Below are 27909 nucleotides of genomic sequence, written 5' to 3'. Positions count from 1 at the left end.
AAGAAGCTCTAAGCCTCTGGCTTTAGGCAGGACTTTATTAGCCGTAAGAATAGAAAACAGAGGGCTTGTAAAAATGTAGAACTTAATAAAAAGCATAAAAAATTATAGGTATTTTTTTTAAAAAGACGATGAGGTCTATACTATGTCTCCGCAAAAAAAAAAATTAGAATGAGAATAGAGGGAAGATGCAATGAGACCATCTCTGCTTAGGAGACGGTGGCCAAAAATGGGAAGGCCCTGGAGGTGGAGGGGTGTGTATGTGTGTGTAAGGAGGAAGACGTTTTGAACACATTTGTTAAAGAGGAAGTCCAAGTTTAACATGGGTTCAAGTCCTGGCTCAACCATTCATTAGCTCTGTGACTTTAGGCAAATTACTTAACCTCTCTGGGCCATAGTTTCCTCATTTGAAATAACAATGTGGTTTACGATCATAGTAACCTACATCATAGTCTGTTTTGTATTGTGTTGATTTGTATGTGTGTTTCTTTCTTAGGGTACTTCCCCGCCCTTCCCCGATTCCCCCACCGCATAGATTCTAAGATCCTCCTGAGCAGGAGGGGTTTCTGTGACTTGATCGTCTTGTGTGTCTCTTTTAGTGACTACTGTAGTATATCCTCTACAGTGGGCATTCAACACACACCTGGCATATAGTAGATGCTCTCTAAATATTTGTTGTGAAATGAATGTGGTGATTATAAGTTAGCAAAATTTCTGAATATCTATTTTTCATCTCAGCCAAAAATGATTGCTACTCGAGGCTAATCAATTTTTAGGTACAGTGTTTAGAGGCCATATAAATCTGTAATAAAAATGCATGTAAGGGCTTCCTTGGCGGTGCAGTGGTTGAGAATCTGCCTGCTAATGCAGGGCACATGGGTTCGAGCCCTGGTCTGGGAGGATCCCACATGCCGCGGAGCAACTAGGCCCGTGAGCCACAACTACTGAGCCTGCGCGTCTGGAGCCTGTGCTCCGCAACAAGAGAGGCCGCGATAGTGAGAGGCCCGCGCACCGAGATGAAGAGTGGGCCCCGCTTGCCACAACTAGAGAAAGCCCTCGCACAGAAGCGAAGACCCAACACAGCAAAAATAAATAAATTAATTAATAAACTCCTACCCCCAACATCTTTTTTAAAAATGCATGTAGGGGCTTCCCCGGTGGCGCAATGGTTGAGAGTCCGCCTGCCGATGCAGGGGACACGGGTTCGTGCCTCGGTCCGGGAAGATCCCACATGCCGCGGAGCGGCTGTGCCTGTGAGCCATGGCCTCTGAGCCTGCGCTCCACAACGGGAGAGGCCAGAGCAGTGAGAGGCCCGCGTACCGCAAAAAAAAAAAAAAAAAAAAAAAAAAAAAAAAAAAAGCATGTAATAACCATTACACATTCTGGGCGCAGTGTTCGTAATTGGGGAAGAAGTTCAGCCTAAGTACAGGCATATGTTTTCTTTTTAACTAGAGTTGTCCCTCTGAAGGGCTGACAGTGACTGTAAAAATCAGTTTGTCCTTTGCTGCGCTTCTCTTCCTTTAATTTGGCTTCAAATCATCCCAATTAGGTAGTAAAAGGGATCGCTAAGCAAAATGGAAAGAGCAAAAAAAAAAAAGTAACGGCGAATACGGCTTGGTATGTCCTTCGCGGCACCCCGTAGTTCTCGGCAGACGTAAGCGCGGTGCGCGCGCTTTTGAAAGCCGGGCGGGTTCCCATCGCAACGACAGTTACCGAGGGCCCGTGTTGGCAGGTGGGCAGTCCAGGCGGTCGCGGCGTGTTGTCGGAGGCCGCTCGGGACCAATTTTCAAGACAGCCTTGGCTTGGACGTCTCGTCCCACCGCGCGGCTCCGGTAAGGAGAGCTTTTGCGGGCCCTTTCCGCGCGTGGGCCTGGCCGGGGGTCGCCCCACCCCGAGCCGAGGCCTCTGCGTTTGCTTTCCTGACAGCTGGGGGCCTGGAAGGCAGGTGGAAGACGTTGGGAATATGGCGTTGAACTGGGAATTATCTTATCCAGTATTTTTGTTTAGTCCTAGGGTCCAAAAGTTACTGATATCTGATCCAGTAGGCCTGTTGATTAGCTTGCTGTCCACTTTTTAGTATTGCTTCTCAAACAGTCCTTGACTTTTTAAAAATACCCTATAGTTGTTCGACAAACATGAAGTTCTGCCGTCATATTACTCGCATTTCTAATGTATCATCATCTAAAATGTTTACAATTTGATGCTTCCTAAGAACTTTTTGATTTAGATTAGTATGGTAATTTAGCAGTTTATATATAATGTGTACATACAATATATACAGAATTTAAAACAGAGTTAGGGCCAGTGGCCAGAAGCCATTTATCAGTAGAGTAAGGCCTAAACTGTGTAGTCGTGAAAAAAGTTGCCTCAGACATCTATGGAATGGATAGGATATATTTAGGTGCCAGTAGGTTGGAGTAGAAGGGGGCACTGAGTCCTAGAGTAACCTAGAATGTAATGGAATGTTAAAAGGATTCTGTTTAAACGTAGGTTTTTAAAAAAGTTTTAATTATTTATTTTATTTTTGGCTGCGTTGGGTCTTCATTGCTGCGCGCGGGCTTTCTCTAGTTGCGGCGAGCGGGGGCTACTCTTTGTTGCGGTGCGCGGGCTTCTCATTCCGGTGGCTTCTCTTGTTGCGGAGCACGGGCTCTAGGCGCACAGGCTTCAGTAGTTGTGGCACGCAGGCTTCAGTAGTTGTGGCTCGCGGGCTTAGTTGCCCTGCGGCATGTGGGATCTCCCCAGCCCGGGGCTCGAACCTGTGTCCCCTGCATTGGTAGGCGGATTCTTAACCACTGCACCACCAGGGAAGTCCAACTCAGGTGTTTTTAATTGAAGGGAGGTTTTTAGTTTTAACACTCGTGCTGCTTCTAACTGTTGTTACCGACTGGGGTCCTTGAATTCTTTTATCAATAGAAATTGATAAGAGGCCAGATAAGGAATTCAGACAAGGCTTTATTGGGACTCATGCTGTAGCATGAGGGAGCAAAAACAAGTAACAGGTGCCCCTGCTCCCTGAGGAGGGTGGGCTGGTTCCTTAAATAGGATGAGCTTGGGGGCGGATGGGTGGGTGGGGCCAGAGGCGTGGCTTAGGTGGTCTGCCCACCTCCTTGGCGGTGCTGTGTGCAGGGATCATGCCCAGTACTCTGCTTTTGCTCTTGGCACCTCAGAAGTGGCAGTTGGTTTGTGGCCTTTTGGTATCTTATTGGTCATAATTGTACCAGGTGCAAGTGCAAGCACTCCGGTAAAAGATCCGAGGTCCCAGTCCATCTCAATATCAAATCTGCCTTATGCTGAGGGGGGAAAGGCAGTGAGACATAGAAGGCAGTAAGATTTCCGGGATACCATTCTTGCCGACCTTATTTGCATCCTGCTTTTCTGGCCCCTTCTCAGGTTACTTTGTTTTTCATTTCTCAAGTTGAGATTCCTCAGAGCTCTCAGTTTTCTATCTATACGTACTTCCTAGGTGATTTTATCCAGTCTCTTGGCTTTAATACCATATACATGCTGATATCCCACAAATACACATCTTCAGCTTGGATTCCAGACGGATATCCAGCTGTCTGTTTCACATTTCTACTTGGACGTCAGACTCAGGCATTCAGAATTGGTTTTCTGATCTCAGTAGTGGCACCTCTGTTCTTTCAGTTGCTCAGTCTGAAAACCTGGAGCTATCTTTGACTTTTCTCTCATTCCTAACAACAAACCAAGCATTAGGAAATCCTACTGGTTCCAGATTCAGAACAGCCAGAACCCAACCGTTTCTCACCATCTCTACTGCTGCTATCCTGATCCAAGACACCATTATCTCTCCTGATTATTGAAATAGCCATCTTACTGGTCCGATTGCCTCTGCCCTTGTTCTCTTCAGTTAATAACCACAAGCCATAGTGATCCTGGTGAAACACAAGATGGAGTATATCACTTCTCCTCCTCTGCTCAAAACCCTCTAATAGCTTCCCGTTTCTCACTAAAAGCTGAAATCCTTATTGTAACTAAAGCTCTCTAAATAAAAGCCAAGGATGTTATGGCCACAATGCTCTACTTGATTTGCCATCTTCCATCCCCAAACTTTGACTTCATTTCCTTCTCCCTCTTGCTAGCTCTGCCCACTTAGCTTTTCCTTGAACATTTCTGCCTCAGGACCTTTGGGTTCATTACTTCCTCTGTCCGGCAGGCTTCCCCTAGGTACTTGCTTGGGCTAGCTCCCTCACTGCCTTCAAATGACACCTCCTCAAGGAGACCTCCCTTGACTACCCTAACACAGATTTCAAGCCCTTTTGTCTCCCTTCACTTGGTGTATGTTTCCCCTGACTATATGTCATCATCTTATATATTTATCTTATTGTTTGTTTGAGTCTTGTTCTCTGCTGTGTCTCCAGTATCTAGAACAGTACCTGGTGCATGGCACATGCTACATAAGTATAAGTGACTGAATGAATGGAGATTAGCTTCCCACAGGTAGAGAGAAGTCTTAGAAACTCATTGAGATGCTCCCTCACAACTTCCTGTGAGGAAAAATGGAGATGGAAAAAGGGGAATCAGAATCTTATGGGGGAAATTATTTCCAAGGTAGAAATACCTCCTGAACCCACTCTGTTAAAAATAGTTTATCCTTTCCCAAAGATGTGAAACTTGTTCCAGAAAAACTTGTTCCTTCCTTGTAGTTGAACGTCACTTGATTAAATTAGTATATTTGGCATGAAAAGGGGATTGTTGGTGTTCTGAATTCAGGCAAATCTGAAGACAGTGGTGATTGTAGCTACGTTTAAAAAAATGAATAGGCTTCATATTAATAGACAAAGCAGGGCCTTTGAGCGATTTTTTTTTTTTTAGCACAGAGTTTTTAAAGATGCTGTCTATTAAGGGATATTAAGGGCTCTGTGCAACATTTAAGCAAATGTTCTCTCTACCTCCCAGTTTTTTACAGACAATCCAAACAAGCTTATAGACATGTAGGAACAGTTTGCTTTAGAGTAAATCTAATATGGAACCTAACTTTTTTAAAAAAGAAAAATGAATTTAAATTTTTTAATAAAAAGGATTTTTTAAAGAAATATGTTACAGAAGAAATAAAAAGCTTGGATTAACTTGCTTGTGTATGCAGTATGTGTATCTTATTTTCAAAAACAATTTTAAAATAATAGGTTATTAAGATACAATTCACATATCATAAAATTCACTCTTTGAAAGTGTACAATTCAGTGGTTTTTGGAGTAGAATTGAATATATTAAACCACTACCTAATTTTAGAATATTTTCGTCACCCCAGAAAAGAAGCACACATCCACCAGCAGTCACTCCACATTCTCTCTTCCCCTCAGCCCATAGCAACTACTAATTTATCTTCTGTCTATGGAGTTGCCTTTTCTGGACATTCTGTATAAAAGCAATCATATATGTGGCCTCTTGTGTCTGGCTTCTTTCACTTAGCATAATGTTTTCAAGTTTCTTTCATGTTGTAGTGTATATTAGTACTGCATTCCTTTTTATGACTGAATAATATTCCATATTAGACTATGTACTCTGTTGAATAATATTCTCTTGTGTGTATTGTATACCACATTTTGTTTATCCGTTCATCATCTGATAGCTATTTCTGTTTCCTCTTTTTGGCTATTATGAATAATGCTGCTTACATAGCCAGTCTCTTAAAAGGATGTAAAAGACCTGTTAATAACTACCCCCAGGAAGTGTGGGAGGGTACTAGGTGATTTTGTTTTTTAACTGTGTGCATCTATTATTTTTTAACTAAAACAAAAAAAACCCACTATCAGTAATAGCATGACCTTGGGTATGTAATTGTACTTCTCTGGGTTTCAGTTTTCTCATTGTAAATAAAATCAGACTAACTATTTGTCATGGTCTTTTTCAGTTCTCAAATTTTATGTAAATGAGTGATAGTATTACAGGAATTTTTTCTTCATGAATGAAAGATGTATTCTTTATAACTGAAGTGGAACTTTCTCTTTATTTTCATCATAGCACCTTGAGTGATTATTACAATGGAAGAAACCAGTGATTTCAAGACACCAAGCAGATTATCTGAAAAAAGGAAATCTGGTAAGATATAAACCTTTCTTCTTTGTTATTGCTATCAGAAATGTCTTTGTATTATTATAGTTTGATCCTTTAATTATTATCTATCACACATGAACAATTTTAGCATAAGTCGTCTTTATAATGTTGATCTTAAGAAATAAGACTTCTTTTATAGGCCAGAGTTTGGTCATCTTTGAGTTAATTTGATTGACATTCTAACAGATTTGTAGGTTCTCCCTAGTGAAGAACCAACTTAACTTGGACCATTAAGGAACTATTTTACCTTTCCGCCTCTCATACATGGAACGTTATTTTCCAAGGCAATTCAATGGACAAAGGGTAATCTTTTCAATAGATAAAAACAATTGGATATCCATATGCAAATCAACCCTTAGCTCACATCATATGCAAAAATGGCCAAAATTATAAAATTTCTAGAAGATAACACAGGAGAAAATGTTTTGTGCTCTTAGTGTATAGATTTTTGAATACTGACTTTGTGTCCTGCAGCCATACTAAACTCACTTATTCTATTAGCTTTTTTGTAGATTGCTTAGGATATTGTACATAGTTGGTAATGTAGATGAATAAAGACAGTTTTCCTTTTTTTCCCTGGTCTGTGTTACTTTATTTCTCTTTTCTTTCCTTACGGCACTGTCTCCAGTATATTTTTGAATAAAGAGGTATGAGAAGACATATTTGCCTTGTTCCTAATGAAGTATTATGTTAGATGTAGGTTTTTTCCAGACGCCCTTAATCAGGTTGAGGAATTTTCCTTTTATTCCTGGTTATTATCATGAATGGGTATTGCACTTTGTCAAGTGCTTTTTCAGTATCTGTTAAGATAAAGTTTTCCTTTTTAAACTGTTCATGTGGTAAATTATGTTAATTTTTAAATCTCAAACCAACCTTTCATTCCTGGGGTAAAGCCAATTTGGCCATAATGTATTTTATGTATTGCTTGATTCAATTTGCTGATATTTTCTATGTTCATGAGAGATATTGACTGTACGGAGTGTTTGTCCAGTTTTGGTATCAGGGTATTCTGTATTCATAAAGTAAGATGGGAAGTGTCTTCTTCTTTTTCTTGAAGAGTATTTGTAGAAATGACAGTATTTCTTAAGTGGTAGAATTTACCAGGAAAAGCATGTGGGCCTGGAGTTTTCTTAGTTGAAAGATTTTAACTGTGCCTTCACAGTTAATAGATGTAGGGCTCTACAGGTTATCTGTTTCTTCCTATGTAAGCTTTGTCGGTGTTTTTTCAAGGAGTTTGTCTGTTCTGAGTTGTCACGGTTATTGGCATACAGTTAGTTGTGATACACTCTGATGACCCTGCTAATGTTGGTAGGATTTATAGTGCTATCTCTGTTTTCATTTCTGGTACTGGTATTTTATAGTTTCTTTCTTTCTTTCTTGATCAGTCTGACTAGAGGTTTATCTATCTTGGTGGATGTTTCATGCACTTGAAGAGATGTTTTCTGCTGTCGTTGGGTGCAGTGTTCCGTAAGTGTCAGTTAGGTCAAGCCGGTTGACTTGTTTATGTTGTTTTCTTCAAGTCTTCTGTATCCTTACTGAGTTTTCTGTTTACTTATTCTACTACTGAGAGAGGAGTGTCTCCAACTACAACTGTGGATGTGTCTTGTTTCCAATCCTATCAGTTGTTGCTGAAACTGGCTATTAGGTACCATATACATTTAGGATGGTTATTGTTGTACTCTCTGTTCATAGTCCACTTTATGTGGTATCGATAGAGCCACCCAGTTTTATTTTGATTAGTGTTTTGATGGTATATGCTTTCCAACCTTTTACCATATTTATATCTTTATATTTAAAGTGAGTTTATTATAGACAGCATGTAGTTATGTGTTGTTTTGTTCTAATCCATTCTGACAACTTCTGTCTTTAATTGGAATGTTTAGGCACTCGCGACATGTGGCAATTTACATTCAGGTTCAAATGAAATAAACTTAAATTACAAATTTAGTTCCTCAGTCTCACTAGGCACATTTCAAGCGCTCAGTAACCACATGTGACTAGTGGTTCCCTTCCTGGGCAACACAGATACAGAACATTTTCATCAAGACAGAAAGTTCTATTGGACAACACTGTTCAGACCATTTACATTTAATGTAATTCTGTATGGTTGGATTTAAACCTACTATTTTGCTCTTGTCCCATAGCTCACTGATGATTTCTTTATTTTTTTCCTGATCTTTTTCTCAGTGCTTCATTTTTGGTAGTTTCTGTTGCTTCGTCTTAAAATTTAGTTACTTTTTCTTCTGCTTCTCTAAGGTGGTGTTCTTATTCGTTGTATTTTTCATTTCTTGAAGTTCCATTTGGACCTTTTTTTAACATCTTTTTCTTTCCTTGTTATGCTCACATTTTCCTTTACATTATTGAGCATATTTTGGAGATTATATCTTAAGGTTCTTATCTGCTAATTCTACATCACTGCCATTTTGTGGTATGTTTCTGTTGGTTTATTTTTCTCCTGAGATGGGCCATATTTTCTTGCTTCTTTCATGCCTAGTAATTTTTCATGGCTGCTGGACATTTAATATTGTTGAGTGCTGGATTTTGTTATTCCTTTGAAGGGTGTGTGGTTTTGTTATGGTCCAGTTAGGTTACCTGCACATTAGCTTGTTTCTTTTGAGGCTTGCTTGTAAGCTTTGTTCTAAACTTTTTCTATGGGCTAAAATGTAGCTGTACCACTAAGTGTGACTCTTTAGAGGACTTTACTCAATACTCTGTGAGAGTTACCATGCTCTGGCTGATGGTAATTGAACTATTCCTAGACCTGTATAATCTCTGGTAATTGTTTAACCTATTGCTTGCGTTTGGTGCTTTCCTCAGCTTTGGGGGGTTCTGTCCATTGTATGTGCAGGTAAGTACTTAGCCAGACACTCAAAGAGAGACCTCTTTTCAGATCTCTGGAGCTTTTTCTCCCACTTTTTGGCTCCCTCTTTAGTTCTCTATTCCACAAATTCTAGCTACTTAAATCTTGTTGACCTCTAATCTCCATCTCCTCAATTTGACAAGGGCTCTGCTGTGTTTCTTTGCACTGCAGCCTGGAAACTGCCTTCAAGCAGTAAGTTAGGTCAGTGATATGACTCACCTCATTTGTTTCTCTTCTCTCAGAGTTTACAGTCCTGCTCTGCCAATTGTCAAGTATCTGAAGACCATTATATCTTGTCAAACTTTCTAGTTGTCATGACAAGATGGCAATTCCAGGAGCAGTTAATTGTTCATTTAGCAAAAGTAGGACTCCTCTATCTCATCTTTTTTAATGACTGTATAATACTCTGTAATATAGATATACTATAATTATGACTCTAACGATGAGTACTTAGGCTGTTTTGTCTTTTTGCAACCACAAATCACATTCCAATATTCACATGTACATGCATGCATATATGATAGTAAATAGTTTAGGCTTTGTGGGCCACATAGGAACCCTATTGTTATATTCTTCTTTTTTTTAATGATTTTTGCCTGAATCAGTCATTACTATGATGGCTGAAAAATGATATTAAAAAGTTTATTTTATTGTCCTCGAAATCTGTTGAACTCTGGATCCAGGTTAAGTCAGTAGGGCTGCGTGGTGCCTTATATCTGTCACTGCTTCCTGAAGTCCTGTTTACCGTCTCCGAAAGGCTCAGCTCCTGGAGAAGCTGGAGGTGTGTTTAGAAGGGTATGTTCCCAGGAAGAGAGAGAGATTTGGAGTCCAGACTGATGACAGTCTAGTACACTGAATCTATCTCTCTGTTTCCCCTGTTTTGGCTCCAGAGAAATAAGACAGTCACTAGTGAGATTGGTGCCATTCTGTGTAGTTACTTTCTATACTTTGAATTTTCTCAACTCAGAGATCTTGTCCCTGGTTTTGTCTTTATTCTAAGGCCTCCTCAATTTCTCTTTTTTCCTGGACATGGAATCTAGATCTTCGATTTTGAAACCAGAATTGAACTATTGACTCTAGAACCCTGGTTTCTTTAGCAAGTTGCTCTCTGGAATCAATCCCACAATAACGGCTGTCCATAAATGCCTTGATGAGGGTGTGTAATTGAGAGGAGTGTAGCTGATATGACACTGCCTGTCTTTTCTACTTTGAATCTTCTTTCAGGGTGATCTTGGTCTTGGCTTGATTCTAAGTCCTACTCAGGTTCTGATCTTTTCTGGAATCAGTTCCTAGCTCTTCGATTCTGAAACCAAATCTGTATTCTAGACTCTTCAGTGTTATTAAAGGCAAGTCTTCGTTTGGTAGCATAACCTGGATAAGTTTTTTGGTTGAAAACATTGATGAGGATTTTCAGTTGGTCTTCTGTGAATTTGGTGCAGCTGTGTCTACACTTCGTTGCCATGGTGTTGTTTGGAGAGTTGTCTTGGGACATGTTGGAAGAGAGTCATGAAGTCTAAGGATTTGACCAAGAGACCTTCTTTATCTATTTTTTAACAAGGCTTTTAAAATGTAAAAATCGATGCTTAGCTTGTGGGCCGTACAAAAACAAGCCGTTTACTGACCCCTGCTTTAGTGTTACTGTCAGATCGAGCTCTAAAAGTAGACTTGGTCAAAGGGTATCCATTTAAAATTAGGATAGATAGTGTCAAATTGCTTTCCAAGACTGCCAGTTAATACTCTTTAAGAATAATATGTTGAGAATGTTAGGGTGCATTTGTAGACATCTTTTCAAATACTAATTTTATCTTTTATTTCTCTTTCTGACGTTTAGCATCGTGTTTAACTCCATGCATAAATATTCCTGCCTCTCCGTTTATGCAGAAGCTTGGCTTTGGTACTGGGGTAAATGTCTACCTCATGAAAAGGTGAGTATAAGATTTCAGATGAATGTTTTTATGTGGAACCATAGTTCCACTGTACTTGGAGACAAAAAGGAATATGAAAATTCAAATATTTAGATTTGGGGTATGTTCATAACTTTGCCAGAGCTCTGCCTGGTATACTTTTCTCCTAGCTTCCTCCTGATGGATTATTAAAGGAGAAGTAATTTACCTTGTAATTTTTCCTTGGCTTGTTTAAGAAGGGAAGAGGACAGGGGAGAGGGGTTCCTGTGTGATGCCAGTGTTGGGGGATATCAGTGGTTATTAATCCCTTCTGTCTGGAGAGTTGCCTTCTCAAGATACTCTCTTCTAAAGAAGTAAAAGTTGTTTTATTTCTTATGTCATCATTGTTAAGTAAGAAGGACAAATATGTGATTTTAAGGTAGGAAAATCGTATTAAAAGAAAAATGAAATAGAATAGGGGCTAATAGCTAATAATATTACACATTACAACAAACACATTTTATTAAAAGTTGTTTGTTTTATTCATTACTCTGTACCTAGTTTCATGTTTATTAAGTGGCAGACAATTAAGCCATTACATATTGCTTAATGTGTTCTCGGAATCACCCTGACTAGTCCAACCCAGCACATCATTAGCTTCTCTAGGTTTATATTGTTTCTGAATAGAAATACTGTAATAAAAAGCTAATGAATTGAGAATAGCATAGCAGTTATATATAAGTGGGTATTCTTGAAGCATTTTTGCAGTTTAAACACCCCCTTTGTGTGTTTGTATGCTATAAGTTTTGTGAACTTTCATTTTTTAATGTCTAAAACTCTTGTCTAAGTTATTTTGAAAGAAAAAATTTCTCACAGGTTCATGGCTAGTCTCATTTTTCTCCCTTTTAAATAATATTTTTATAAAGTGAAGTGTGTTGTTAACAAAGCTATACTGTATGTGACTTAATTAGGAAGCTTCAGGTGACTGATTGAAACAGCAGTTCCTGCCTGAGCCTCCCAGTCTTCAGGGTGGCCCTGTTAGCTTGGGATTTTCCTTTACCTGTAGCCTAGAGATTTCCTTTGCTTCTCTGGTGAACTGGATCCTCTGTTTTTCTGTATCTCATGTCTTAGTATTTCTTGGTTTACATCTCATTTTGGTTGAGGACATTTGGTAGCGCCCCATGAAAAGATGCACAGAAGATACATTTTTGAGAATTTGCATTTCTAAAAACGTTCTCATTTTACCCTCATACTTGAATGGCCTTTTTTGTTTTTCTGGGTTATAATTCTCATTCAGAAGTACTTTTCCTCCAGAATTTTGAGGACATTGTTCAAGTGTTGCTGTTGAGAATTCTGAAGCCCTTCTGACTACGGATTCTTTTTATATATCTGTTCTATGTTATCTGTCCCTCCCACTGTAATTTCACAATCGCATGCATGGGTGTGGGCCTCTTGGAAACTGAAAATTCCTGTTCTGAAATTTTTGAGAAATTATTTTTTAAATTACTTTGCTGATCATTTTACCCGTTTTTCTTTTTTTTTTTTAAGTCAATTAATTAATTAATGGCTGCGTTGGGTCTTCATTGCTCCGTGCAGGCTTTCTCTAGTTGCGGTGAGCGGGCACTACTCTTCGTTGTGGTGTGTGGGCTTCTCATTGCGGTGGCTTCTCGTTGTGGAGCATGGGCTCTAGGCACACGGGCTTCAGTAGTTGTGGCATGCGGGCTCAGTATGTGGTGCGCAGGCTCAGTAGTTGTGGCGCACAGGCTCTAAAGCACAGGCTCAGTAGTTGTGGCCATGGGCTCAGTTGCTCCACAGCATGTGGGGTCTTCCCAGACCAGGGCTCGAACCCGCATCCCCTGCACCGGCAGGCGGATTCTTAACCACTGTGCCACTAGGGAAGTCCCATCACCCCTGTTTTTCTGTTCTCTGTCTTGGAACTCCTATTATTTGGATATTGGATTTACTGGACTGATCTATGATCTACCTTTATTTTATTTATTTTTTTGGTCTGGTTTTCTATTCTCTCTTTCTCTTTTTGTTCTGTTTTCTGGGAGATTTCCCCAACTTCATCTTCTGATACTTCCATTGAGTTTTTCATTTTTGTCTATCTTGTTTTTAATTAATTATCTGAAAGTTTTCCTTTTTAAGATGGCATCCTTAGTCTTGTGGGGATGCTAGACATGTTGTATATCTTGATCTGGATATTGATAACACAGGTATATACACGTGTGAAAACTCACTGAGCATTTAGGGTGCATTTGGTCGTGAATTACTCTTTTCCTGTATGGTTCACAGGTTCTCAACTATGTCAGTCAACCTTAGGCTAAAGACCCTCTGCTTTTTTCCCCTTTCAAAGCCAGTCTTCCATCTTCAGAAGCTGGGGGATAGAGGATGGGCAACTGCCTGCTGATACAGAGTCGAGGATCGTATCTAGGAACGCACCTGCTTTTAAAACAACTTTCAAGAAGTTCATTGGGCCTGTTAAGTCAGTTACTTTCAACTGCTTTTCAAGCTTCCGAGACTTTGTTGTCTCCTCTTCGTTCTTTCCATCCTTGTCGGTTGGTGTATGTCTTAAAATATTCATTTGTTTTTATTTTAGAGGTGCCTGGGAGGGATCAAAATTATATGTGTATGTTCAGGCTATCATTTCAATTCAGAAGTCTGCATTTTTTACTGTGAAATTTGCATTGCTAGATAAAACCCAACATAGTTGTGATGTATTATTATTTTTTAATCAATGGATGGATTCATTTTACTGTTTGTTTAGAATATTTGCATCTCTGATATAAGTAAAATTAGCTTGTGATTTTTCCTTTTCCTTTCCTTTTTCCTTGTGATTTTCCTTGTCCCTGTTTGATTTTTTTTATTAAGGTTATATTAGACTCATAGTCCCTTTTCATTCTATTCCCTGGAACAGTTTGTATGGGATTGAATAATGTGTTCCTTTAAAATTTAGTAAACTCACCTATAAAATTATCTAGGTTTTGTGTTTCTTGAGGGAAAATTTTAAACTCTTGATTACATTTCTTCGTTTATCAGTTTTCTTAGATTTTTAAAACAAATTTGTCCATTTTGTCTTTTAAATATATTGGCCTTAAAAGTTTTAGTATTTATTCACTTATATATTTTTAAATCTCTGCTGAATATGTCCCCATTTTTGTTTGCAATATTTGTGTCTCCTTTTGTTTTTTTTCCTTGTGCAGTCTCAAGAGAAATTTGCCTGTTTTATTAGTATTTTAGTGAACCAACTTTTAACTTGGAAAAGTTTTATTCAGATTTTGTAAATACATTCTTGTCATTCTGTAGGTTAGGATATGTTATGGAAAAGGTGAAGATGGACTTGCTCACTGAATTCTAAATAATCGAGAGCTATGGGGTACCCCTTGAAACTTGAAAAATATATTTTTCATATTAAATGAGATGGAAGAGGTATCCCCAAATGCTATTGTTATCTAAAACTGGAGGTTTAAGAATAATTTAGATAAACTTATGCATGATAGATATATATGAATTAAGAAATCTAGTGATCCTTTGAATACATGTTTTTTGATTTTAAACAGAGGTCCTGCAATCATAGAGCTGTGCTCATGAGATAGTACAGAGCTAAATGGGCTCTTGGTTCAATCTGTTGTTTTACCATCTTATGGTTGAACTTTTTTTTTTTTCTTTTTGCGGTATGCGGGCCTCTCACTGTTGCGGCCCCTCCCGTTGCGGAGCACAGGCTCCGGACGCGCAGGCCCAGCGGCCATGGCTCACGGGCCCAGCCGCTCCGCGGCATATGGGATCCTCCCAGACCGGGGCACGAACCCGTATCCCCTGCATCGGCAGGCGGACTCTCAACCACTGCGCCACCAGGGAGGCCCTGAACTTTTAATCTTTAACTTTTGAGGCTCTTTGACTAGCTTTTGTGCCCATATGCTGCATATACTTTGTCCTTTGTAATCTGCCATACTCATAAACGCCTACCTTACCAGGTGAACAAACCGTTCCCTGACTTCGTTTTACCTGTTTGTTTATTTAGGCCTCGAAACATTTATACCTTAAATATTCTTAAAACAGCTGAATCTTCCTAGAAAATAGAAATTTACATTTTTTTCTTATTTTTATGTTTATTATTATCTCCCTAAACACATGTATATGGTGAGAGGTATATAAGATGAATTGCTAAGTCTGTTAGAGGTACAGTATTTGTAGGTGAAGAACAGTCTGTTGTTCTTTGCATGGTTATATCTGAGCCAAATGTATATCTTCTTTAGGTTGTTTCTTAGGTATTAGTGTTTATTACTTTAACATTCTGTAACTCATATTTGGTACCTATAGTTAAATGCTTTTTGAGTAGTTGGTAGTTTGACATGCTTGAATGAAAAAATTAGAAAATACTATAGTAATTTTGAAATTTAAAATTTATAACATTTCATCTTTTTCCTTTTAGTTTTCTCTTTTTAACCCTTCCCTTCAGTAATAGATATCAGACTTCTCTTGTAATCAATAGATTTATCAGATATAAGTACCCAATTAAAGAGGATGTATAACAGAAGTGTTGATAGTCTAAAATATTTTAACTAATTTTTTTAAAAAAACAACAAATTATTATTAAGTCCTTTTCAAAATTTGGAAGTTCTTATTAGTCATTTGAAATGTATTATGGTTATTAATCTTTCTGTACATTTTTGATTAATTATTTTTTAAGATCTCCAAGAGGTTTGTCTCATTCTCCTTGGGCTGTGAAAAAGATTAATCCTAGATGTAATGATGATTATCAGAGTATGTATCAAAAGAGACTAACTGATGAAGCTAAGATTTTGAAAAACCTTAATCATCCAAACATTATAGGTAAGTTTAGATTTATTTGGTAACAGTATCTGGTGTAGTATTCTGTTTATCCAGAAATGGTTTATATAATATCTTAACTGGTTTCATAAATAAAAATGAAGAGGGTAGTGATGGAGTTTGGCAAGAATCAAATTAATGTGAACATTCTAAAATAAAAATTAGTGGGAATTCCCTGGTGGTCCAGTGGTTAGGACCCTGTGCTTCCACTGCAGGGGGCACCGGTTCACTCCCTGGTCTGGGAACTAAAATCCTGCAAGCCGCATGGCTTGGCCAAAAAAAAAAAAAAATTAGTATATATTTTTAGATGCTTAAGTATATATTTAAAACTTCATGGGAGTACATATAGTCATTTATGGTGCTGGTACTATGGAGAATTCAGGAGTGTAATATGATATTCATTTACATAATTTCCTTATTTTCATTTTTAATGTAAGTAGGGCTGGTGAAACCATTATATTTAGGAAGGCATTGAGTATTAAAAAATATCTCAATTTGTGATACTATTGGCAAACACTGAAGGCATTTTAAATTAGATCTACTGAATGAGTTTTGTAAATAATAGCTATTTCATTTTATATTTGACAGTGTTAATCCAGATCTGTATTCGGTCACATTACTGTAAAAAACTTAAATACTGTTGTTCTTCCCTATTCCAGTAACAAAATGTCGTATTTTCTTTAAGGTTACCGTGCTTTCACTAAAGCTAGCGATGGTAGTCTGTGTCTTGCTATGGAATACGGAGGTGAAAAGTCTCTGAATGACTTAATAGAAGAACGAAATAGAGATAGCCGAGATCCTTTTCCAGCAGCCATAATTTTAAAAGTTGCTTTGAATATGGCAAGAGGGTTAAAGGTAACTATGCTATTATATATATATTTTTTTAAGATTTATTTATTATCTATTTATTTATTTTTGGCTGCGTCAGGTCTTCGTTGTGGCACACGACATCTTTGTTGAGGCATGCGGGATCTTTCATTGCAGCGGGTGGCCTTCTCTCTAGTTGTGGCATGCGGGTTTTCTCTTCTCTAGTTGTGGCATGTGGGCTCCAGGGCATGTGGGCTCTGTAGGTTGCGGCATGCGGGCTCTCTGGTTGAGGCGTGAGCTCAGTAGTTGTGGCGTGAGCTCAGTAGTTGTGGCGTGCTGACCTAGTTGCCCCGCAGCATGTGAGATCTTAGTTCCCTGACCAGGGATTGAACCTGTGTCCCCTGCATTGTAAGGCGGATTCTTCACCACTGGATGACCAGGGGAATCCCATGCTATTATATTTTAAATGACTTTTGTGGGACCTGAAGAAACTAAATACTTTATTTATTTATTATTTAAAATGTTGTGTTTAATTTCTGCTGTACATCAAAGTGACTCAGTTATACTTATATATTCTTTTTCATTATGGTTTATCCTAGGATATTGAATATAGTTCCCTGTGCTATACAGTAGAACCTTGTTATTTATCTATCCTATATATAGTAGTTTGCATCTGCTAATCCCAAACTCTCAATCCTTCCCTCTCCTACCCAGCCTCCCCCTTGGCAACCACAAGTCTGCTCTCTGTATTTGTGAGTCTGTGTCTACTTTGTAAATAAGTTCATTTGTGTAATATTTTAGATTCCACATATAAGTGATAATCATATGGTATTTGTCCTTCTCTTTCTGACTTACCTAGTATGATAATCTCTAGGTCCATCCATGTTGCTACAAATGGCATTATTTCATTCTTTTTAATGGCTGAGTAATATTTCACTGTGTGTGTGTGTGTGTTTATATACACATCTTCTTAATCCATTCATCTGTCGATGAACAGATACTAATATACCTAATTCCAAGGTGGAATTTTTTCCCCAAAGAGTGAGTTGCTTTAAGTTAAAGTCTTTATAGAATCTCTCACATTGAAGAGTGCACTGTTTATTTATTTTGATCAGCAAAGTATTGTTAGAGGCCTTCACACCTTCACATAGCCTTAAATAACCCAAGTCAGGAAGTTTTGCTTATAGAGATTGCGTGTTAGATTTAGTTAAATGGACTAATATATTTAAAACAAATTTAGTCTTTATTCCTGGGGGTGTACTCTAACCCTCTGTTGCTATAAACAAGCCTTTCAAAGATTTTTTTGTGGGATACTAAGTTTTGGACATGGTGAATATACATCTATAGGTCAAGTGAAAAAAGTGCTCTCAATGTTATGCAAACAAATTTTTGTGCCTTTGAGTAGACATACTGTAAGAAATAAGTAGAGATAAAAAGAATTCTTTATCCTAAATAACTTAAGTAATTATGGCTCCAGAAAATTGTTGGATGACTCAAAAAACAGATTATGTAATGATACTGATGTCAGAGTTGCATGTTAAGAATTCAAATAAAGTTGTTTCATGAAATGTGAAACTGGAAAAAGGCAATATTTCTAAATATATTTTAATATGTGTATAGAAAAACTGATTTTAAATAGGTAGGATTAACTAAATAATTTGAATTATTTAATAAATAATTATTTTAAATGTGTATAATGGAATTAATAAATTACATTATAAATATATTTGAGCATATTCAATTTATGGTCAGCAACATTTAAATTAAGCACAGTAAGTGTTCCAAGTTTAATACCAAGAATTGTTTCTGCATCATTTTCAGGCCCAGCTCACAGTAGATGCCCAAATGCTGATGACTGAAAAAATAACAGTTTTGCAGGACGTTTTTGATTATGGATGAATATCATCACTTGTCAATTCTAAGAAAGAGTTAATGTGTAAAGCAAAATATAGTCTTAGATTACATTACTCCTTCATCTTCTGCTTGTGAATTATTTGTAGCATTATCTCAACAATTTGTTTGAGGAAACCCTGTGTCATTGTGAAGATTACAAAATTATTTCTAAAAATTACTAGCCTCAAGTAAAATTGTAGTATATTTTGAAATCTGCAGTAGCATCTTTGATGTAAAAGTATGTGAGGTGGGTTTGAAAATTAAAAGTTAGCTTATCTATAAATAGACAGTTTCCAAGGAATCTTTCAGATTTCTGGTCAGTATAGCAGACCAAGATAGCTTGGGATGGTCCCTTCTCTAGCTTCGAATAATTTGAAATGATGGACAGATATAAGCCTGTAGGTTAGGAAGGGCATTCAAGTTGTTATTTTTGTTTGAGAGTTACCATATTTTTTTAATTAGTTTGTATTTTTTGCTCAGATGTGTTTAATTTTCCACTCTTTTAGTATTTGCACCAAGACAAGAAACTGCTTCATGGAGATATAAAGTCTTCAAATGTTGTTATTAAAGGTGATTTTGAAACAATTAAAATCTGTGATGTAGGAGTCTCTCTACCGTTGGATGAAAATATGACTGGTAAGTAGAATCCTAATTCTTTTTTTTAAATAAATTTATTTATTTATTTTTATTTTTGGCTGCATTGGGTCTTTGTTGCTGCATGTGGGCTTTCTCTAGTTGCGGCGAGCAGGGGCTGCTCTTCGTTGCGGTGTGCAGGCTTCTCATTGAGATGGTTTCTCTTGTTGCGGAGCACAGGCTCTAGGTGCAGGGGCTTCAGTAGTTGTGGCGCAGGGGCTCAGTTGCTCTGCGGCATGTGGGATCTTCCCGGAGCAGGGTTCGAACCCATGTTCCCTGCGTTGGCAGGCAGATTCCTAACCACTGCGCCACCAGGGAAGTCCCAAGAATTCTAATTTTTAAAATTGCTTTTATACAGTATTTAAATTTCTAATTTTTACATATTTAAAAAGGTAATAAGTTCACATTCTTCAAAAATCAAAAACTATGAATAAAAAGTGTACAATAAAAAAAATCCCTTCTTTTATGTCTCTCTTCTACTCAGCCTCTAGCCCCCTTTCTTGCCACACACACAATATAAATTATTGGTTTCTCATTAGCATATATTTTAATTGAAGAAATGTGGAGAACTGTTTCTAACCTGGATTGAGATTTTTAAGTGGTAAAAGATCTGGGAATAGAAAACAAAATTTTTATAAGGTTTTGTAAAGGAATTCATTTAGCATCAGCATAGTGACAAGATTTGGGAAACTGCTGGAAGAAACTGGAGTGGGAGTAGGAAAGAAGGGTGCTAATTAAGGCCTGTCTTCTGCTTTTTGCCCCTTGGCCCACCGCACCTCATTCTTCTCTCTTTATTGTCAATACTGACCATTCTCTTCTCAGGGAATTTAAGATATGTTCTTTCTTTTTTTTTTTTTAATACCTTCTTTGAATATTGTTTTCCATTATGGTTTATCATAGGATATTGAATATAGTTCCCTGTGCTATCCAGGAGGACCTTGTTGTTTATCCATCCTCTATATAAAAGCTTACGTCTGCTAACCCCAACCTCCCACTCCATCCCTCCCCGAAGCCCCTCCCCCTTGGCAACCACCAGTCTGTTCTCTATGTCCATGATTCTGTTTCATAGATAGGTTCGTTTGTCTCATTTTAGTTTCCACATATAAGTGATATCATATGGTATTTGTCTTTCTCTTTCTGACTTACTTCACTTAGTATGATAATCTCTAGTTGCATCCATGTTGCTGCAAATGACATTATTTCATTCTTTTTCATGACTGAGTAGTATTCCATTGTATATATGTACCACATCTTCTTTATCCATTCATCTGTTGATGGACATTTAGGTTGTTTCCATGTCTTGGCTATTGTGAATAGTGCTGCTGTGAACATAGGGGTGCATGCATCTTTTTGAATTATAGGTTTGTCTGGATATACACCCAGAAGTGGGATTGCTGGATCCTAACAGTAATTTTATTTTTACTTTTCTGAGGAACCACCATACTGTTTTCCACAGTGGCTGCACCAACTTACATTCCCACCAACAGTGTAGGAGGGTTCCATTTTCTCCACACCTTCTCCAGCATGTATTTGTACACTTTTTAACGATGGCCATTCTGACCAGCGTGAGGTGGTATCTCATTGCAGTTTTGATTTGCATTTCTCTAATAATTACCAATGTTGAGCATCTTTTCATGTACCTATTGGCCATCTGTAGTTCTTCTTTGGAGTAATGTCTATTTAGATCTTCTGCCCATTTTTCTATTGAGTTGTTTGTTTTATTGTTGTTGAGTTGTATGAGCTGTTTGTATATTTTGGAAACTAATCCCTTGTCATTCACATCATTTGCAAATATTTTCTCCCATTCTGTAGGTTATCTTTTTGTTTTGTTTATGGTTTCCTTTGCTGTACAAAAGCTTGTAAGTTTGATTAGGTCCCATTTATTTTTGTTTTTATTTCTGTTGCCTTGGGAGACTGACCTAAGAAAACATTGGTACGATTTATGTCATAGAATGTCTTGCCTATGGTCTCTTCTAGGAGTTTTATGGTGTCTTGTCTTATGTTTAAGTGTTTAAGCCATTTTGAGTGGCTTTGTGAATGATGAGCGCGTGTGACGGGGTGCGGCTGTACAGCTTCCCCAATACCACTTGCTGAAGAGACTGTAGGGAATTTAAGATATGTTCTTGATGAGAAACAAAAACAAAAAGCAAAAGGCTTAAAGAGAAAGCCTCTGCTTTCAACATATTATCTAATAAATAATATTTAAATTTACCTCTTTATATAAATATAAGGTAGAGGGAAGGCTAATGATACTGTTTCGAACTTATGTACATCTTAATTTCTAGTTAAAGTCTACAAGTTGAATTGAAGGAAAAAGCCAAGATAAATAGATTGACTTTATAATGATGTCTGTAATCATTAGTAAAGATAGAAATGGGCTGAACCCTTAGGCTAATTAACTGGTACAAGGTTGAAACTTCAGCAAATAAAAGGAGAAATTGTCAAAAAGAATAAAAATAAGATTTTTAGCATAATTTTCTCAATCCTTAATAGATCTAATAGACAAAACTAAGATGTAAAAGATCAGAGTAAATAATAAGTTCAATCTCTATGCATTAGAATATTTATCAAAATTGACCATATACTAGTTAGGTTACAAAAGAAAATCTCAGATTACAAAAAGTAAAAATAGACTAAAGGTTAACATTCATTATCCTCAGCTATAAATATAGAAATTGGTAGTACAGTTGGAAACAAAAATTCAGGAATTTAATATAATTGTGTATAGTTCTTGGCCAAAAGAAGTGAAATTCCAGTTACACGCTATTCAGAAAATAATGAGAACGTAAGAACAAATCAAAACCTATCTGATATGGTCAAAAGTACTCAAAGGAAAACATTTTCATTCTTTAACCTTTATGAAATTGAGTATTCAACTGAAATCAGAAAAAAAAAATGAAGCCCTAATAGAAAGAAATTAATGAATGAGAAAATCTATAAATTCTATAATATCCCAGTATGTTCTATGTTACTGTAGAACATTTCAAAGAGAATGTAAAGTTTATCCTTGAGGATACATGTTCAAACACAGCCAGGAAAATTCTGTGGAAGAGTGTTAGTAGGAATTTTCCTGACCAGATGTTAAGTATTATAAAGCTATAGTAATTAAAGCCGTGATACTCATGCCAAACTAGGCAGAAAATTTTAACATAAGAGTCAAGAGATAGTTCCCAAATATATAAAATTTGTTATATGATAAAGGTGACATTTTTGTATTAGTGAGAAAGAGGTAGTTGAGTCAGTAAATGATGGTGTCTGGTCATTTTAGAGAAAGTTGTTTTCTGTCCTCACACTCTAATCCCTGTAGATCAAAGGTTAAAAAAAAAAGCAGAAAAAATTGTTGGTGAATATCTCCTTAATGTTGGGCTTAAGAAGGACACCAGAGGTAGAAACCATTTTTTTAAAAACAGTCATGACTACTGAAAATTCTTTGAAAAATTTCTGTATGTTAGTATGAGCAACAGTATACATTAATATACTCTCATACACTACGTAGAAGTTGCAATTGGTGTATCATTCAGGTTAAGGTAAGTTTTGCTGTGGTAACATAGACCCTCAAAAACCTCAGTGCCTTAAACCAAGGCTTATTATTCAAGCTACATGTCCATTAGGGCTGTGTTCCATGTCATTAGCATGTTAGGACCTAAGCTGCTAGGACATCCACTATATGGAATACTGCCATTGTTGTGTGGAAGGTAAAAAAGAACTCTAGACCTGCACTGTCCACTACAGTAGCCACTAGCTATGTATGGCTGTTTAAATTAATTAATATTTAAAAAATTTTAAAATTCATCTTCTCAGCCACTTTGGGCACATTTCCAGTACTCAGTAGCTACGTGTGGTTAGTGGCTACCATATTGGACAATGCAGATACAGAACATTTTTATCATCACAGAAAGGTCTGTTGGACAGCGCCACCCTAGAAAGTCTTGCACTAACAATTAAACGCTCCAGCTTAGAAATGACACCGGTCACTTCTTTCACAGGTCACTGACTGGAACTAGTCAAACGGCTTCGCCCAGCCATGACGGGCCAGAAAGTGTGGTCCTTCTGTGCGTGTAGCCAGTGGAGAGCATGAACTGCTTGACGTACAGCACTAGTAACCACCACGGTGCTGTAGCCTCTCCAGAGGGCAGTTGGAGATACGCATTTCTCCAAAACACAAAACCCTGAAACATGTTTATGCCCTCCGATCCTGTAATGTCACTTCCAAGAACACACTCCAAAGAAGTAATGGGGCAGTGCAGGTATTTTTTTTTACAATAACCTGGTCTATTAACTTCTGGAAAAGTCAAAAGCTAGAACTGGGCTTATAGAAGAAATAGAGTTGGAACAGAAGGATCAAAACCCGTGCAACCTTGAAAACAAAGCAATACCCCAAACAGTAGCCATCCTAGTAAAAATTCCAACACCGTACATCTCCACTGGCACCCAGTATCATTCAGTGTTGCGTAGCCATGAATCCTGGGTTTCTGCTTCCTTGAAGGTGAATGTGAGGGTGTTTATTTTCGATATATACTTTCCATTAAAAGTAAAAATTTGATCTGGCTTTTTCAATAAAAAAGTATCATATCACTTACATGTGGAATCTAAACAATAAACTAGTGAACATCACAAAAAAAGAAACAGACTCACAGATATAGAGAACAAACTAGTGGTTACCAGTGGGGAGAAGGAAGGGAGGAGAGGCAAGATAAGGGTAGGGAATTAAGAGGTACAGACTACTATGTATGAAATAAATAAGCTACAAGGATGTGTTGTACACACAGGAAGTATAGCCAATATTTTATAGTTAACTATAAATGGAATATAACCTTTAAATATTGTGAATCACTATGTTGTGTACCTGAAGTTTATATAATACTGTACATCAACTATACCTCAATAAAAAATTATAATAATAACAAAAAAGTATTTATAGGCTTGGGGGAAATGTCTTGGCAGCTCTTTTACCTGCACTCTCAGCTTCACCAGATAGTTTAGTGTTATAGTCAGCACAGCAGTTCTTAAAGCAGTGCTCTGAGGGAAGGCGTTTCTGCGGGCTAAGGCTTTTTCTTTGTGAGGAAGTTTACTCCGAATTACTTAAAAGATAACATTAACATACTGGGGAAAAAAATCACATAATTAATCTTTTTTACTAGTTGTGTATGAGCTAATTTGTGTTAGAAAAATACACCTTGTACCAGAATAGATTTTGCAAGAATGTAAGAGAATGTCCATCAATAAGGAAGGGATGGTGTTATTTATTGTACCACCACACAATCGAATACCATACATCCATTAAAATTATATAGGTTTACATTTGTTGGCATGGAAATATATCTAAATATGTTAAGTGAGATGAACAGATGATAAAATAGCACCTAAAGTATGTGTTTACCTACCCATTAAGAGAAGTTTAAAAAATACTAAATTTTAAAAAGTTTTGTGTTTTAATAGGTAACATAGTCACATATTTCATAACTATAATATACACAGGGTATTTTTTAAAAAGCCCAAATCTTAACAGTGGTAAATTCCAGGTTGATTATTTATTTAGCAAATATTTTTAATACTAAGTACAGTCCGGCGTTATGCTAGGAACTATAAATATAGAGGAAAAAAGGATAGACACAGTCCTTACCCTTTTAGGGCTTACAATCTAGATGGAAAGCAGTCCTTGAATAACTAATACTAAAGTACAATGACCAATACGCTGTAAGGAATTTTGTACACATGACAGTGCCACAGCTCAGCCTAGATGTTGAGAAAGGCCCCCCTAAATAATTAATGTTTAAGCGGAGACTTGAAGGATGGGCAGAACCTCCAGTTTCATCAGTTTTCAGTTTGTGTCCGTGAGAATGGAAAAAGGTAATGTCCGCTTAAACTCCTTGAAAGTACTAAAGGGCAATAAAATATTTAAGTTGTTTCTGTGTTGACAAGAAGGAATGACTGAACCATTGACTTATGATCTCATCAAACTTTTGTCAGAAGAATTTATCTTCACAGAGAAGTAAACTTCATTAGTAATGTATGTGGGGGAGCCACTTCTAATATGTTTAAAGTCTAAGCACAGACTTGGAGAAATGTGTTAAGTGGACATATAGGAAGTACACTTGTGGTTGGCTGGAGTCTCCAATTGGAACTGATGTATTAGACCCAGACTTCTAGAAAGCTACTCTTTAGCATGGCGGATCCCTGTAGGAATTTGACCTATTTAGAATGGGGTATGAATCCTTCCTTATTGCCACAGTGTCACTGCCCATGTGGACCATGTCTGTAGACTCTTTACCCTGTCATGCATTCCATTAGGGCCTCTTAGATGTGAGGTGATATGGGGGAAAACTTCAAGCAGCTTATACTGGACATGACTGCCTTCCAAACTTTATCTCCTAAAGCTGGGTTAAGTAAAAAGGCTGTCACAGACACATATTTTGTTCTGGCCACCCAGTGCTGGGTACTGTTCTAGTCTGGCATCATTGTTCTCACTTCATCTTCAGATAAAGCCTACTTACTTCTTAGGCAGATTTCCTCAAAATGCTGAATGAATGAATGAGTGCTTGTTGGCTGGAATCTTCAATTTCCTGACTTCTGTGTTTTCATTTCTTCCTTCTTGGTCTGCCCCTTTAGTTCTCTAAATGTTAGTTTCCTTCTTTCTCCCCTTTCTTTGTAAATTTCTTGAGACCCTCAAGGCAGACTTTCCTTTAGTTCTGAAGAGAAGCTTCTTTCATTAAACAGGCTTCCTGTGTTTTTTTTTCTACTTCCTGTGTGAAAGTGAATTATATTAATTCAGTTTGTTTTCACTCTAACCTTATTTGTGAGGAAATGGAGATTATAGCAATCAAGTACTGAAAAATTCCATTTTTAGTACAATATACTCTGAAGTGAATGTTCTATTTGTGTTTGAGTGTATCCTAGTCATAGCAGAAGTAAAGATTTTTAAATATGAAAAGGAACATGTATAAGATTATGGAAGAAATTATAGAGTATCTTTGTTGACTACAATGGAATTAAGTTAGAAACCAGTAACAATAAGATGTCTAGGAAAACCCCAAGCATTTGGAAATTCAAATAACCTATGTGTCAAAGAAAATGACAAGGGAAATTAGAAAATATTTTGAATTGAATAAAAAGGAAAGCAGTACATATCAAAAATGTGTGAGATATAGCTAAAGCAGGGCTTAGAGGGAGATTTGTAGCTGTGTACGTGATTATAGTAGAAAAAAGAAGGGATCTGAATGAATAACTTATGTTCCATCTTAAGCTAGAAAAAGAAGAGCAAGACAGGTCCAGAGTAAGTCAAAGGAAAGAAATAATAAATATATGAGCAGAAATCAGCGAAATAAAAAATAAACACGAGAAAATATTAATAAAGCCAAAAGCTGCTTCTAATTGACAGATCCTTAGCTGGATTGATCAAGAAAAAACACAAATCTCCAACATCAGGAATGAAAGAAAGGTTATCACTACAGATCCTGCACACATTTAAAGATTAATAGGCCATTACAGACAACGTAATGCCAACAAATTTGACAACTTAAATGAAGAGAACAATTTCCTTGAGAAATACAATTTACCAAAATCGGTATAGGAAGTAATAGGAAGTCCAAGTAGCCCTATATCTAGTAAACATTCCCCCAGAGAAAGCCCAACACCCAGATGTTTTCACTGCTGATTTCTATCAAACATTCAAGGAAGAAATGACACCGATTTTACATAAATTTTTCAGAAAATAGAGGAGTAGGGACCACTGACCATTTTGTTCTGAGGCCAGCATAACTCTGATATCAAAACCTGACAAATACTCATGAAAAAAGAAAATCACCAACTCACATAGGTGCAAAAATCCTTGACAAAATATTAGCAAATTGAATCTAACAGTATATAAAAAGGATAGTACATCTGACCAACAAGAGTTTATCCCAGGAAAGAAAAGTTATTTTAATATTCAGAAGTTTATGCTAGCCACCATATTAACAAGTTTGAAAACTGTTTTGAGATTTGTAAACATCTCAATTGAAGCAGAAAAAGCATTTAACAAAATCCAACTTGCGTTCATGATAAAAATTGCTAACTAGACAAAGAAGGGAACTTAGCCTCAGAAACGGTATCTAACAGAAAAACCTTCGGCAGCATCGTACTTACAGAACAAGGCTTATGTGCCTGCTCTCACCAGTGTTAAACACTGTCTTATAGTCCTACCATTAACATAAGGCAAGAAAAAAGTATAAGGCATCAAGATTGAGGAGGAAATGAAATTGTTTAGGTAGAAAAACTCAAGGAATCTACAGAATAACTACTACAACCAATAAATGAAGTTAGCTATTATATTTCTATATATTCAAAATAAATAATGAAAAAAAGAAAAATTTAAGATTTCTATTTACAAATATAGCTGTCCTCCAGTTTCCACAGGTTTGCTTTCCAGTTTCAGTTACCTGCAGTCCGAAAATATTAAATAGAAATTCCAGAAATAAATAATTCATAAGTTTTAAATTGCTTGCTGTTCTGAGTAACGTGATGAAATCCTGCCATCCCACCTGGGAAGTGAATCATCCCTTTGTCCAGCATATCTTGCCCGTTAGTCACTCTGTAGCCATCTCGGTTATCAGATGACTGTTGCCAGTGTGGCAGTGCTCGAGTCCAGGTGAACCTTATTTTACTTAATAATGGCCCCAAAGTGAGAGAGTAGTGATGCTGGCAATTCAGATATGCCGAAGAGAAGCCATAAAGTGCTTCTTTTAAGTGAAAAGGTGAAAGTTCTCGATTTAATAAAGAAAGAAAAAAAAATCATATGCCGAGGTTGCTGAGATCTACAGTAAGGACGAATCTTCTGCCCATGAAAGTGTGAAGAAGGAAAAAGAAATTTATACTAGTTTTGCTGTTACACCGCAAACTGCAGAAGTTATGGCCATAGTGTGTGATAAGTGCATAGTTAAGAAGAAAAAGGCA

At 37.1% G+C, this 27909-nt stretch overlaps 1 protein-coding gene across 3 annotated transcripts in view; it reads left to right on the top strand.

Moving 5' to 3' along the window:
- The first annotated feature begins 1662 nt into the window (after nucleotides 1-1662).
- The window catches only part of PBK (PDZ binding kinase), a 29112-nt gene continuing 2865 nt past the window's right edge, over nucleotides 1663-27909 (top strand). For 2 of the 3 annotated variants that reach the window (XM_082616628.1, XM_082616627.1), the window contains exons 1-6: nucleotides 1663-1829; nucleotides 5980-6057; nucleotides 10764-10857; nucleotides 15506-15648; nucleotides 16331-16500; nucleotides 18852-18981. In XM_082616628.1, coding sequence (XP_082472754.1) covers nucleotides 6000-6057; nucleotides 10764-10857; nucleotides 15506-15648; nucleotides 16331-16500; nucleotides 18852-18981 — 595 coding nt within the window. In that variant the 5' untranslated portion in view covers nucleotides 1663-1829; nucleotides 5980-5999. The remainder of the gene's footprint in view (nucleotides 1830-5979; nucleotides 6058-10763; nucleotides 10858-15505; nucleotides 15649-16330; nucleotides 16501-18851; nucleotides 18982-27909) is intronic. The other variant, XM_082616626.1, reaches the window with a different exon arrangement.

This window comes from Mesoplodon mirus (genome assembly GCF_964341445.2).
Source record: "Mesoplodon mirus genome assembly, chromosome: 1".
Lineage (NCBI taxonomy): Eukaryota > Metazoa > Chordata > Mammalia > Artiodactyla > Ziphiidae > Mesoplodon > Mesoplodon mirus.
The sequence above is the reverse complement of the archived record's forward strand: the minus strand, read 5'-3'. Positions and strand labels throughout refer to the sequence as shown.